Source organism: Etheostoma cragini, chromosome 11 (assembly GCF_013103735.1).
Source record: "Etheostoma cragini isolate CJK2018 chromosome 11, CSU_Ecrag_1.0, whole genome shotgun sequence".
NCBI classification, from domain to species: domain Eukaryota; kingdom Metazoa; phylum Chordata; class Actinopteri; order Perciformes; family Percidae; genus Etheostoma; species Etheostoma cragini.
Window position 1 is genome coordinate 10240802 of NC_048417.1, and position 14166 is coordinate 10254967.

A 14166-nucleotide genomic window follows, 5' to 3' on the forward strand; every position below is an offset into this window, starting at 1 on the left:
CATTAGAAATACTTCCTCAGTGCAGTGGTGTGATGGGAGAACTCCAAGCTGCGGACCAATGAGGTTGAGGCTGTGCAAATCATCCAAGCGGCATCTGTGTGTGTGTGTGTGTGTGTGTGTGTGTGTGTGTGTGTGTGTGTGTGTGTGTGTGTGTGTGTGTGTGTGTGTGTGTGTGTGTGTGTGTATGGTAGCTTTAGACGGGGGGAATCTGGACACCCTCTCTGAATTGAATAGGACCCTCTGCAGGCAGGCCGTGCTTTTCTTCCTCTCTCAATGTGTTTTTTACCAAATGGAAGCAGAGGTGTTGAACCCCCAGATGATGGCAGACGTCAATGGCAACAATAAAATCACCAACGCCGAGCTGGAGGTGATAAAGCTTCAGGAATTAGTCCGAAAATTGGAGAAGCAAAACGAACAATTGCGGACTAGAGCGAACGCTGTAAACAATTGCTCAATCGGCCCTCATCTCCAGACCTCGTTGTCGTGTCTGTACGGGGGAACAGCGTGTCCGAGTGACAATTTATCCAGTAAATATGGCATTTCAAGTCCGACACAGATGCATCCGTGTGCCCCCGCACCCCAGTGTTCAACGGAGGAGCCGTTCGCGTATTTTCAGCCGAGCTCGGTGTCTCCGGACGCCGCTGGGGAGGACAGCGTCGCTGCTGGAGCCACAACTGTTTTGGATGAGGTTGATATTTTGGACATCAACACCGTGCTTCCAATTGGAAAGCCTGATAGCTGGTAACTACTAAATGTATACACCATTCTATGCAGCCACACACACACACACACACATGATTTTGTCACATAAGTAAAATGCTACCCTGCCATGTATCCTCTTATTGATTACATTAATGATTCCTCTCCTTCCCAGACACCAGCAAACAGACTCTTTACAGTAGAAAAAATACCAAAACAGATTTGACACAGTTATCCTAGAATGCACTGTGTTTCCCTTATAGGTGTCTTTTCGGGTAAGACAGTACTGGGATGAAATTAAAAATGATGACCCCCTTTAGACTGTGATCAGACAGCTCGGCTTTGTGTGTGTGTGTGTGGTGTGATTCTCCCCAGGCTGAACTACTTTGTATCTGCTGTATCTGCTGACTTAGGTAGCTCACACACATGCAGTACATTCTGACTGCTGAACCGTTTCCAGATTAATGTATTGTAGGCCTATCTGATGTGATGATCTGGAAAATGTAGCACACAGCTGAATGTAGCACCAGCAGCATATATCCTTACTTCATTTAACATTACTAATCGACCCTCAAGTCTGTGTAACACCATGGCCTAGTTGCTGAATAAAAAGACAGTTGCTTGGTGTGTGGCAACACCAATTTTTTATTACAACACAGTCTATTTAATGTTAAGAATTGATCTTTCCAATGTAGGATACACACACAGACACACACGGACACACACACACACACACACACACACACACACGCACACAAACACTCAATTATATATAATTGTATTGATGTATTTTACCATCTTGTCATTATGAGCAAAATTCAGAAGCAACTAGCTTGTTTTACACTCTTTGTTAAGTGGTCAGGAGATCCAGTTTCCAGGTTATAACTCCATTTATAAAGTATTTTGTCTGGCTGAGGTACAAGTTTCTAGGGGTGCAATGAACAGTTGTTTTTGTTAGATTATTTTCTTGATTAATTGATTCATCATTTAGTGTATAAATGTCAGGAAATAGTTAAAGTTGCCTATTATAATGCCAAGGTGGCATCTTCAAATAAATGTTTTCATCCAGGACAACACAATTGTCAATTCACTGTCATTTATAACAAAGAAAAGCAGCCAAAACTCACTTTTTAGAAGCTGAAAGCAAAGAATATTTGTTATTTCTAGATACCAAATAACTAAAATGAACTATCGATTCTCCAAATTGCTGATTAATCCTGTTTTAAAATAAGATTAGATAAAATACGATAAGAAAGACTTTATTAATCCCACACTGGGGAAAATCCTGTGCTAATCCTGTCTTGATTGTCTAATGTAATAATTGATTAATTGTTACAGCGCTACAAGTGTCCACCCACAATGAGGAGAGATGCTATTGCTCTCACTCTCATTGTAACACTCACGTGCTATACATCACTGCACCGAATGAAGCTGTCACTTGAATTTTTATTATACACTGTTGGTTTAATGGGTTACAGTTGTTGCCAGTAAAATGGCAATTGCTCTTTTTGAAAAGGTTTACAGTGTATTGGCATTTGGATTTTATGAAAATCACTCCCTTTACACAGCCAGGGGTTTACCTTAGCAAAATAATGTTGTTTTTTTAGCTGAGAAATATTGGCACTGTAAAACTCTTGTCCCTCCAGATCTCTAAGATATACAGTGAAGCTGCCTCCATCTTATTTAACTTCAGTTCTTTCTGTACAGTAACACTGTGGGCTATGTTGTAAAGGTTTCAGGACTAAATTGTGGGTTGTGCTGTGTTTTGCAGGCTGTATGTGAGTCCCAAAGCCAAGCTGCAGGTTGAGAGTGTCCTCAGCCCTCTAAAGTGGTGCAGGCAGGTACTGGACCACCCAGGGCCCGAGGTGGAACTGGCTAAGATGACCCTCTGTCACAGACTGGACCAAGGTACCGTGCGTTTACCACTCAGATTAACAGCTTTCATCTGCGGCCACATCTGAACATCTGTCTCTCTGGCTGCTGACATGTGATCATAAGCTGTGACACATGTCTCCACGTGCAAAAGGATTTCAGCAGCAGTTTTTGAGCCGTGGGAGCGTTTCTCTGCACCCAGCTCACTCGTTTTCTAACCGTTTGACCATTTAAATCACTCTCTTTAAATTCATGGGTGTTTAAGTACCTCAGACAACTTCCCACATGGTGATTATTTTCTGTGGTAGTTGGAATGACTCCCATTTACACATACCAGTATCTCCAGAGAACAATTAAGATCACTTAAAGAGATTTGCTAGTCTCCTGATATAAAACACACAATTCCATTTGTAGGAATTCATGCTGTGCTGTTGCATCGCATTGCACCATGTTAAGTGGCAAACAGTGTAGAGGGGATTATAAAGCTGTAGTCAAAGTAGCACCGGTACCATTACACTGCACCACCACAAGTGGTTCAACATACACGTTGGAGTCGGAGCTGGTTGATGTGGCTTGGGAAAGGGAAGTTTGAGGTTCCTTGCTGGAGGTGCTTCCCCCGCGACCCAAAACCGGATAAGCCGATGAAGATGGATGGATGGACTTTCTTGCTGAGAATTCGATAAGAAGCTTGACACCACTGTAATGTCGCTTATCTTAGCTTAGCATAATAATTGGAAACAGGGAGACAGCTATTCTGGCAGGTAATCTGTGGAGTGTGCAGGAAGTCACTGCTTCCAGCCAATAAATAGTCCATATTATCCCCCTCACAGCCAGAAATTGTGATATTAAAAAAATATTGCACTGACCTCTCTTTAGGAAGTGTCTCCTACAAAATTAATTTACATGTACACTTGTGTGCTGGCTTTGAGTATTGTCCTGGTTTTGATTATTTATAGAATATACTGGAACATTTACATGGAACATAGTAAAACCTGGTTATTTAGCTCCTTGTGTACAAGCATATATAATATTGCCCAGGGGGCTGATGCTTTGACTCATCCATTTGATCTGTCATTACAATCATCAGAATCATGAATCATCAGTAATGGAGGACAACAGTAAAACACTGTATTACCACTTCCATTTAAGTATGTAGATTATTGTTGCATAATTTATCATCATATTCTGTTGTTTTTCTGACTTAAAATAACGTAACTCAAGCTGTCAACGCACCTACGCTAACGGCATACCTGGATACGGTGGTTGCATGCCACAATACCCCGGTTTAATAATAATTATAATAATGTATACTTTATCAATTCTGTAAGGGAAATTACAATACAATTCACAACATATTGGAGGATATGATGTTCACGTGTACCAACACATCACCAGGATATGTCAAAAACCCTTCATAACCAAGATACTAATGTGCCTCTACATAACATTTGCTGCTTGACACAGTTTTTGGAGATTTGGTGCTTTACAGTTTCTACACTCATGCATGATCAGGGCTATGGTTGTCATAGAAACCATGCTTACATTAACTGGGTTTTTGAAGCAGAATTGCTCAGAACTCGCCACTCAAACAGCCTGTACAAAAGACACTTGTTGGGAATATACAGTGTGGAAGTGCCTGTGTGTATGCTTTAGTGCAAATTTGTTAGTGTTTGGATGTTAATTGTGTGTGTGTGTGTGTGTGTGTGTGTGTGTGTGTGTGTGTGTGTGGTCCAAGGTCCTCTTCTTTCTCTAAAAGCTGTGTTCAGTGAAGGTTGGCTCTGCTCCTTCGGGTCATGAATACTTCCTTGTCTCTGAGCTCCAGTAGCTGTTGTGTGTGTGTTACTTGCTGTGAATGCTAGATTTATCCAGTAGCAGTTGAGCCTAATTGTGTCAGGAATGCCAAATGTTCCAATCTCAAGGGGTGGACTCAGGGTTCAGACATTGAACACACATTACAAATCAGTCATGTCATTCCAAGCCAAATTTAGCGAGCATTGATTAGTGAAAAAAACAGTACTCTTTTATAATGGGGCATACTCTATTAAGAGTTGTAACTAATTGTTATTTATCAAGGCTTATTGGAGTATGATTAAGCTGTTGATAAGGATAATATTTGAGCTCAAAGCTTTGCAACCTAAATTCAGTGGGTGTCAAGCTTTCCATGTCAGGGGTTTACTACTGATACTGATACTATTATTAAAGCCATACGTTACACCTAATAAACCCTTAGTTAGACTTAGACTTGAGCTTCTCTTTATTAATCCTTTTGGGATGATTCCCGCAAGGAAATTGTATTAAAAGTATATGTTATGATTTTTAAGCAGTACTGTATAAGTGTAACCTCCACAACCCAAGGTAGACTTTAGTAGAGCTAGTTCTGATTTTGGGAATGGGATGTAGCCTACATGCACAATCCCTGCTTATCCTAAGATCCCTCCGAAAAAAATCGGTAGTTTAGCCCATTAAGCTGTGGTGGTAAGCTAAACCTCGTCTTACTGTATCAGCCTCTTCCGTCCAAGCTGTGGCCTAATCATTTAAAACATCAATGCTGATCTGTAAAAAGCAGATTAACATTTGACCAGAGTTATAATTGATGTACTCTATGTGTGTGGGGTTGTTTGTGTATGTGTGTGTTACAGTATAAAGTATTTCTGATTCTGACATGGTAAAGCAATCAGACTAACATGTCCATCGCTACAATCTTGTGTCCAGCTAAGCGATGGCGAGGAGTCCGTCCATACAGCTGTATAGAGGGGCTGTCCACTCTCAGCTACCCCGTCCTGCCTTACACTAAACCAGCTGCAATAACCGAGTCCCCAGGTAACACACACACACACACACACACACACACACACACACACACACACACATATATATATATTGCACATGCATTTAACTCTTGCTAACCACAACAGAGTCATTCCAACACTCAATGACTTGATAAGTCGATTGACAGTGAACTGGTCAGTAACTATTTCATTCAGATCAATTGGTCATGTATCAAATGCAATTTTTAAAAATAAAAATTCGATATGCCGATATATCGGCCGATGTATATAAAAAAAAAATCCAGAAACGCGTTACAAAACATAAACAGATTTCCCTAACATTAGTTATTTGTAGTTATTTATGAGCTTTCACTAAAATAATATAATAATTTGTTTTATTGTCACAACAGAACAGAGGAACATCACCGTATATTTAAGTTCTGATAAATGAAATGTATAAAAATACAAACTTAAGATATGAAACTTTTGGCCTAAAAAAATGATTTCCATTGCTCAAATTGAAAACGGCTCTTCCACCTCGCAGTCATCACTACATTTCTAATCCAAAGAAATAAGAACATAGAGCCAAAAGCATGTGTTGCTTCCAAAATGTTTTTTGAGCTTACTGTATAAACATACCCACAATCTGTTACTTGCAGTTTACAATCAGATTTGAACAGATTCCATGGAAAAGATTATCAGGTCATAGCCTTGGACGGATGGAGACAAGCAAGCTCAAACCTCAGAAAAAACCTTCTTCCTGTGCATCCATAATTTATAAAAACACAAATGTGAGTGAGTTTAGGTTGAGCTTTGATTTAAGTGCTAAGGCTCAGTGATCTCTTTTTTCTGTGTGTTTCTCTCCTTCCAAGCTCCATTGCCATCATCTGCTCAGTCTTTTCCCCAGCCGACTCTCCCACTCAGAGCCACCTGCAGCCGCGGTGACCGAACGGCCACCTTCCTATCAAACACTACTCTCCACAGTAAGACCTCACTGACAATATGCCTTCTCTGTTCTGTCATTCATGTCTGCAGTTCCATCTGTTGTGATGACTACAAACACGTCAGCGTCTGGATGTAATATGCTTATGGAAACATCTTCTCTTTGTGTTGTTAAGTGCCTGTATCACATGCATGTCCTTAAAACTAATGGCGTGACATTTATAGATGTGGCTCTCCTGTGCGTGTTCTAGACATCGGTCGTCGACATGCAGCAATCAGCCCGCAGTCTTCCGTGGACAGTGAGGTTGGTGTCTCAGAGGTGGAGGATGACTCCATCTCTATGGGCTACAAACTGCAGGACATGACAGACGTGGAGGTCATGGCCCGACTTCAGGAGGAGAGTGAGTCGACTATCTTTATGTCTTGCAGGCAATACGTGGGGTAAACAACAGCTTCAGAAAACAAAATATACTTCTTTTCTGTATTTATAATTTTTGCTGTACATTATTGTGTCCTAAGTGAATTGCATATAAAAAAACACTGATGCATAGCCTTCTGGAAAGACTAAAAATAGATTTCTATGTTACATTACTGTTGTATTGCTTAAACTAAGATTCATGTTTGACCTCTGAACAGGCGAACTTGAGTTGAAAGTATTATATTAATGTGTTGTCTACTTATTGAGGAGACTTCAGAAGAAACGTATCCATCTGGTGTACCGATTCATTAACTGAATAATGGATGAGGGAATGGATCACCATATGAGTTTCAGGTTCATGTTTTTCACAGATAAAAGCTTTAAATCTGTGAATCCGTCATCCTGTAGGTCTCCGACAGGACTACGCCTCTACCTCACACACCGCCACAGCCAGCCGTCGCAGCTCCACCTTCTCCTTGCACTCCCTCAGGCGCAGTGAGATGGATCTGGAGGAGGAGGATGAGGATGATGATGAGGATGAGGACGAGGGGTACGACCAGCTCCCTCCTCCCCAGCCTCGACTGTTCCGCACAGGGTCTATGCAGCGGGGCGGCCTGCCCCATTCTCATACCTTTTCCAGTATCAGAGAGTGCAGGCGCAGCTCAATCACACCTCAGTTTTCGCTCAGTGGACTCTCCCAGTACTCTGGAACCTCCAGCCTGACCCCAGAAACCCATACACTATACAGGAATAGCACAGGTGAGTGTTGAATGACTTCTTTGTCCACTTGCAGTTATACGATCACTAAATATCCTAAATAATGATGTGAATACAAGGGTTTAGATTATGTTTTTCTAATGAAATTAATACAAATGTCCTAGTTCAAAAAGCATCTTCACAGAATGACCTGCTTTCCAGACGTCCCTAATTTCTGACCAGACAATTTCGGTGTGTGCCAAGAAGGATTTAAAGAGTGCTCTTGGTTACAGGATTTATTTAAGCATCCTCAGTTAGGGTCAGTATGTCAGTGTACTAAATTGCATAAAAGACTGATGTAGTCTAAAATAGATTTGACTGTCATGATGAAGAGTATATATTTGAAATCTTCTCCCTATAAGGACTTCCACATGCTATGTATTTTTAATTCAATCAAGGCAAATGGAATTGGACAAATAGTTTTGGAAATTTAGGGAAATAGGGTTTGCTTTCTTGAAGAGATTTAGATGACAAGATTGATAACCAGGGCCTGAAATTAACACGCATCTGAACAGGGAGCTGTGGATATTTGCCTTATGTAGTTCTACTCAAACATAGGGTTAGGTTCAGCAAATATGACAGAAAGTTAGTTTAACAAGTCTTACTTGCTGCATCTTTAATGTTGGAAATGTGAGTGAAAAACTTTCAAAGCTCCAAACGGAGTCAACACCTATAATATCTGATCTGGTCTGTTGATACGGTTGCATAGACAAGCTACGGAGAAGCATGCCCAACCTAATCCGAGCTCCCAGCATGCCCAGTGTTCCCAGCATTCCATGCCTGGCTTCCCCTGTCAACCCACCCTCCCATGGTCCCTCCTCTTTGCCAACAATATCCTCCCTCCGGAGCAGCCAGAGCTTTGACTCCTCCAGTGGGCTTGCACGACTCCAGTCTGCCAGTAAGACTCTTTTCTTCTAGGCTATGAAAAATGTAGCACACACAGCTTATTTTTATCAAAGAGTGAATGTTGAGCACTATTTTCTGAAGGAATGAAAATTTAAAAATGCTCTAATTGCAATTCTGTCACTTACTTTCAACTAACTGCTCTCTTGCTGTGTTTCAGTTCCCTCCCCAGGCCAGCTCACTCAGCGAGTCCAGAGCGTGGGAAACTTCCCCACCACTCCCCGACACCCACTAAAAGCCACAGCCTACGTTAGCCCCACAGTGCAGCAGGGCCCCACCTCCAGCTCCCTGTCCACTTCCATTAGTCTACAGTCCATCCCCAGCAGTGCCGCACTGTCTCACTCCCTCAAACCGAGCAGCAGTTTGGTACCGCAGCCCCTAAAAGCCATCGCCAACCAAACGGCTGTCACTCGCAGCTCCCTTCCTCGCCCAGCCTCCTTTGTAGGCACAAGTGGAGTTCAACGTGCGAGCAAAATTGCCCAACCTACACGCAGGTAAGGGCAGCTATACTAACTAAAGTGAGTTTAATGTGACTGTGTCCATGTGTTTGACATCTCATCTCAGTCTATGCTGAAAAACTTGTACATCATTATATATTTTGAAACTGGGTTCAGAGCTGTGTCCCAAATCCATAACAAAGTGACAAGTGTTCTCAAAATAGTCAGTATGAGTATTAAAAAAATCTTGACTTCTGCATGTACTGTTCTCCCACAATGCAATGCACTAAATAATTGGAGCAGCTACTCACAGCGGATGTTGTCGTGAAACAGCTCCAGGAACACCTTATGGATAAAATGAATACAAATTTAACAATAATAGTTGTTAGAATATCATTTAACTGTTTCTCTGTTAATTTAAGTTACATTCTATAGTTGCAGTTTTATTTATGTCCGACATTGCATATTGAATGAAAATGGTTAAATATGTTCAGTGATAATTTCACGTACTATTTGCAAAAACAGTATGCTATAAAGATTTATATATTGTGTATTCTGTATTATTCGTTAATTAATTAATTAATTGATTGAAAGAAAACAAATCAATAATCTGCTTTTCTTGCTCTTACATTACACCAAATTTTATATTTTGGAGCTTTGAGCTGTTGGTCTTTACCAACGAGAAATTTAATGACGTCATCTTGTGCTCTACGATATTAAGAAGGGCCTTTTTCATTGTTTTCTAATGTTTTATAGAGCAAACTTTATACAGTATATGTAGTATGGAATTGGGACACAGCGCAAGTGTTTATAGCCTTACACTGATTGTCCGGAAGGGAGGTGCTATAGTTAAATTTTGAAAGGCACACTGAACCAGTTTGTTTATGATTCATGAGAAGCCGATGCATTTTGTGTTTCAACTAATTCATTTAGGTATTAAATTAACTTGTTTCTTTCTGTATATAGTTTGCTGACTCCTCCAAAGAGTGTGGCTGCCCTGAGTGCCCTGAGGGATGGCAGCTGGAAAGATGGCTGCTACTGAACCCAAGTGAAGTTCAAGAGGTTCACAGAGTAAGGCTGCATGGGACCCAACTGACTTAAATGGTGCTGTCAGGAGGGCCCGGTCTTGGGCTGTGACCCAAGAAAGAGCGACTGTTAATATTTCTGAAGTGCACTACTCTTCACTAAAGAACAAAGTAGAGACTGAGAACAGTATGGGTCCAGCAGGCTGGATCTTCACATTACTACCTGCTAAAACACAGACTGACATACTATGAAACATCCTGGCAATATTCCGATAATCAGTTGTTAAATGTGAACTGGATCTTCTTTGATATGTGTTTTTTTTTTTTTTTTTCATTGTAGATAGTTAAAGCTTTCATTTCATAGAATGAAAATTTCTCTCCAGTTGAAAGCTTAGGAAAAGAAATAGTCCACGCTTTTGCAAATACTTTTAATGATATGACTAATTTAGCAATTATTGATTTTTGAAGACTTCGGAGTCAGATATGAAGTCGAAACTGGAATTTTACATCCTGTGCCTGTTAAAAAGTGTAATCCATGTTATATTTATTGGCTGGACCTTGTAGCACTTTTACTATCAGAATTATGATTAACGTAAAAGTAAAGTAAATTATTTGCTTTGTTTCTTAAGTAAAGTATGACATTTGTTAAAGTAAGAGCACACACAACTACCTTTTATTTTCCTTTATCACTCCATTTATTGTTTAGATAAGCGCTGAGATTTGTAATGTTCTTTGATAAACATAAACGCTGAAATGATATTGCACAAAGAAAACGCTTTTTATTGATGACAAGATTTAAAAAGGATGTGAATTTTTAAAGTTAATAAAAGCCTTTCAAAAAATGTTGTCTGCTTGTGGAGTTAGTTCACATGGTGGTTTAAATGATCAACTGCAGATGGCATTTTGTGATTCCAATATCAGTAATGTGCTTTTTGAGTAAGCAATTTATTTATGTTTTTTCTTATTTAAAAAGTATAAATAAATAAATAATTGGTTTAAAAATAATTACTTACTTTAATTAATTACTGTACATTTGCAGAAATAAGCTAAACTTCCATAAACATCCATCCGTCCATCTTCTTCCGCTTATACGGTATTGGGTCGCGGGGGCAGCAGCTCCAGGGGACCCCAAACGTACCTTTCTTGAGCCACATCAACAAGCTCCGACTGGGGGATCCCGAGGCGTTCCCAGGCCAGGTTGGAGATATAATCTCTCCACGTAGTCCTGGGTCTTACCCGAGGCCTCCGCCCTGCTAGACGGGCCTGGAACACCTCCCTAGGGAGGCGCCTGGGAGGCATCCTTACCAGATGCCTAAACCACCACAACTGGCTCCGTTCGATGCAAAGGAGCAGCGGCTCTACTCTCGGATGACTGAGCTTCTCACCCTATCTCTAAGGGAGACGCCAGCCACCCTCCTGAGGAAACCCATTTCGACCGCTTGTACCCTGGATCTTGATCTTTTGGTCATGACCCAGCCATCATGACCATAGGTGAGGGTAGGAACGAAAACTGACCGATAGACCGAGAGCTTTGCCTTGTAACTCAGGTCTCTTTTCGTCACAACAGTGTGATAAATGGAATGTAATACCGCACACACTGCTCCAATTCTCCGACCAATCTCCCGCCCCATGGTCCCCTTACTCGCGAATAAGAACCCAAGGTATTTAAACTCCTTCACTTGGGGTAAGGACTCACTCCCTACCTGAAGAAAGCACTTCATCAGTTTCCTGCTGAGAACCATGCCTCAGATTTAGAGGTGCGGATCGTCATCCCAGCCGCTTCACACTCGGGTCACAGACCAATGATGCCATCCGGACCACATCATCTGCAAAAAGCAGCGATGAGATCCTGAGCCCACCAAACTGCAACCCCTCCTCACCCAAACTACGCCTCGATATCCTTTCCATAAATATTACAAACACGATTGGTGACAAAACGCAGCCCTGGCGAAGGTCAACCCTCACCTGGAACGAGTCTAACTTGCTGCCGAGAACCCAGACACAGCTCTGGCTTTGGTCATACAGAGATTGGATGGTCCTGAGAAGGGACCATCCAATTCAGTCGGATGGCTTCCCTGACCACCAGTGTCCACCAGGGTGTTCGTGGGTTACCGTCCCTTGAGGCGCCTAAGACCTTAAGACCACAGCTACCCGCCGCAGCTTCAGCAATGGAAACTTTGAACATTGAAAATACATACTGTATATCCTAAGGCAACTAACTTTTAGCCCCACATGCAATTTTGAAGATAAAGACCATTCACTCTAATTGTCCAAGGTTGTAAAATGTTTAAGGGAAACAGCATTTTAATTACTGATAAGCCATGTTGAGTTCTCTCAAATCTGATGATGAGGATTCTAATTTTAGCACTGTACACTTGTTTATCAGGCAGCAGGTGAGAGTGGTTTATTGTGACAATTGTCAGCTCCACAAGGGACCCTTGAGCTAAAGTGACTAATGTTTAACAGAGTGGTGTGTTATTGATGATGAATCTCCCTTAGTAACACTGCAGCCACACTCGTTTTGGCACACTATACCTTAGGGTGAGGAAATAAAATACCTGCTGCTATTTAGAATTTTAGACAGTAAATGTATGTTTAATATCTAGCAGTACTTTGCATACAAATTCTTTGTTAAATTCTGTTTATGAAGACAACTACTTAGAGTGTGACCGCACTGCTGATCTTTTGGAATTTGAGATAATGCCAAACAAAGCCCAAGAGGTATGTGTAAAATGTTTTTATTTTCACTTACTTGTGTCTTATATTAGCATAGATATTCCATTGACATCTTAATTTAAATACATTATCTTCAGGTTATTTAGCATGTTTTGTCTTCTGTTTTTTAGGATGCTGTAATTAACTTGAAGACACTGCAGGAGATTTCCAGTCAGCTTGGTTTTGAGTGGACTATTTTGGCATATGAACTTGGCTTCAACAGAACCGAGACAAGGCGGTTCCACACCAAATCTACAGAGAAGAGTGTCCAGGCTAGGACCATGTTGGAAAGCTGGTACAGTGTCTGTCTGCATAAACTGTATATTTACGTGTCATTCTACCTACGTATCATTTCCACATGGTGGATACAGGGGTGTTCCCTGAATTAACATTATACAAGGATACCATGTGCCTGTTTCAAATCAACAAGAATTTATTGTTTGAAACTATTGCATTATTTGTAATTTCAAATGGTTTCATCACATCCCACAGATTTTTGACTTTCTTCATTTCCCTTCCTTAATCTCAATTGTTTCTCGGATGTCCATCTTTATTCACAGGTATGAGAAGTCATGGGATAAGCCCAATAAGACTAAGGTACTGCAGGATGGACTGGAGCGAGTAGGCAGACGGGATCTGGCTGAGAGGTTACGCTGTCTCCACTGGGGCCACCAGAAGCTGAGCCAAAGGGTTGAGCTGCCTTCTGCCTTTCCTTACCTCATCACAGTCCACAAGACCATCCACAACCAAGACGCACTACGCAGGATCAACGACCTCAACCGTCGACACAAATAAAAGTTGAGAGAAAATGCACACGGGATCAAGTCCATATTTCTTATTTTACACGTTTATAGTAAGATATACTGCACACTGTAAGTAGTCTCAAATAAATCTACTGAAATAATCATAAATCATTGTTGATTAAATTAACTATTCACTTGAAGAAAAGGGCACATATGGTGGTGGTCAGCTGGGTTCAAGAAGTCCACATTACAAAATCTGAATGTGCCATGAACATGTATACAGAAATAAATATATACATAGGGCAACAATAAACTTAAAAAATTAAAAAATAAACATACGGCTTTATGAAAAAAGATAAATAGATATTAACGGCAGTGGACAACAAACAATATCTACTATATGCAAGTCAACTGTTACTGTAAACTGTAGGCTATAAGGTTGTGGTATGGTTGCCAAGTTTTGGTCTGTTTGCAGGAATTGTGTTCAGACAGAGTATGATGGCATGTGTCATTGTTTTGGTTGTTTTAGTTTACACTGCTCTGTAATGTCTGCCAGAGGGGAGAAGCTGAAATTGGTTTCGGCTGCAGAAAATAAATAGTAGAAATTTCCTATTGCAGGTGTGGTTGTGGTATCGGACTTGATTATTAATTGAAAATGAGTTTATCTCATGTTTTTAGTCAAAGGAATAATAGGCATTAAAAGAACATGATGCAGGGTTATGTATTGGACTATTTATGACTGGGAACATTAACTTCCTGGGACCCATAAATACACAGTATGTCTTTCTACACATCCCTTACAGATTAAACAAACAAAATAGACCATGTTAGTAAGTGTGCATAATAATAATAATAAAGATAATAATAATGATAACAATAATAATGATA

General features: G+C 40.7%; 2 protein-coding genes across 4 annotated transcripts; both read left to right on the forward strand.

The window, feature by feature from the left end:
* Positions 1–127: 127 nt before the first annotated feature.
* On the forward strand, positions 128–10660 carry slain1a (SLAIN motif family, member 1a). Of its 3 annotated transcripts, XM_034885727.1 has the most exons (9): positions 130–741; positions 2471–2607; positions 5284–5391; positions 6212–6322; positions 6533–6682; positions 7108–7458; positions 8165–8353; positions 8519–8852; positions 9762–10660. In XM_034885727.1, exons 1-9 carry the CDS (start codon positions 185–187, stop codon positions 9835–9837), a joined length of 2013 nt encoding a protein of 670 aa, XP_034741618.1. In that variant the 5' UTR covers positions 130–184; the 3' UTR covers positions 9838–10660. The 3 variants fall into 3 exon arrangements, with proteins under 3 accessions (XP_034741620.1, XP_034741619.1, XP_034741618.1); XM_034885729.1 differs by lacking the exon at positions 8165–8353 and having other exon boundaries at positions 128–741; XM_034885728.1 differs by lacking the exon at positions 5284–5391 and having other exon boundaries at positions 129–741.
* A 1458-nt stretch (positions 10661–12118) lies between these two features.
* On the forward strand, positions 12119–13592 carry wu:fc50b12 (uncharacterized protein LOC103911624 homolog). Its single transcript, XM_034885745.1, has 2 exons — positions 12119–12830; positions 13096–13592. The coding sequence occupies exons 1-2, from the start codon at positions 12817–12819 to the stop codon at positions 13328–13330; spliced, it is 249 nt and encodes an 82-aa protein (XP_034741636.1). The 5' UTR covers positions 12119–12816; the 3' UTR covers positions 13331–13592.
* Positions 13593–14166: the final 574 nt, after the last annotated feature.

What these genes read in the sequence shown, in the direction of transcription:
- slain1a (XM_034885727.1), top strand. Translation starts at nt 185, where the DNA reads ATGGTAGCTTTAGACGGGGGGAATCTGGACACCCTCTCTGAATTGAAT. An exon ending in CTGTCACAGACTGGACCAAG is followed by an intron (nt 2,608 to 5,283) that starts GTACCGTGCGTT and finishes TCTTGTGTCCAG; the next exon opens with CTAAGCGATGGCGAGGAGTC. An exon ending in TGCACGACTCCAGTCTGCCA is followed by an intron (nt 8,354 to 8,518) that starts GTAAGACTCTTT and finishes GCTGTGTTTCAG; the next exon opens with TTCCCTCCCCAGGCCAGCTC.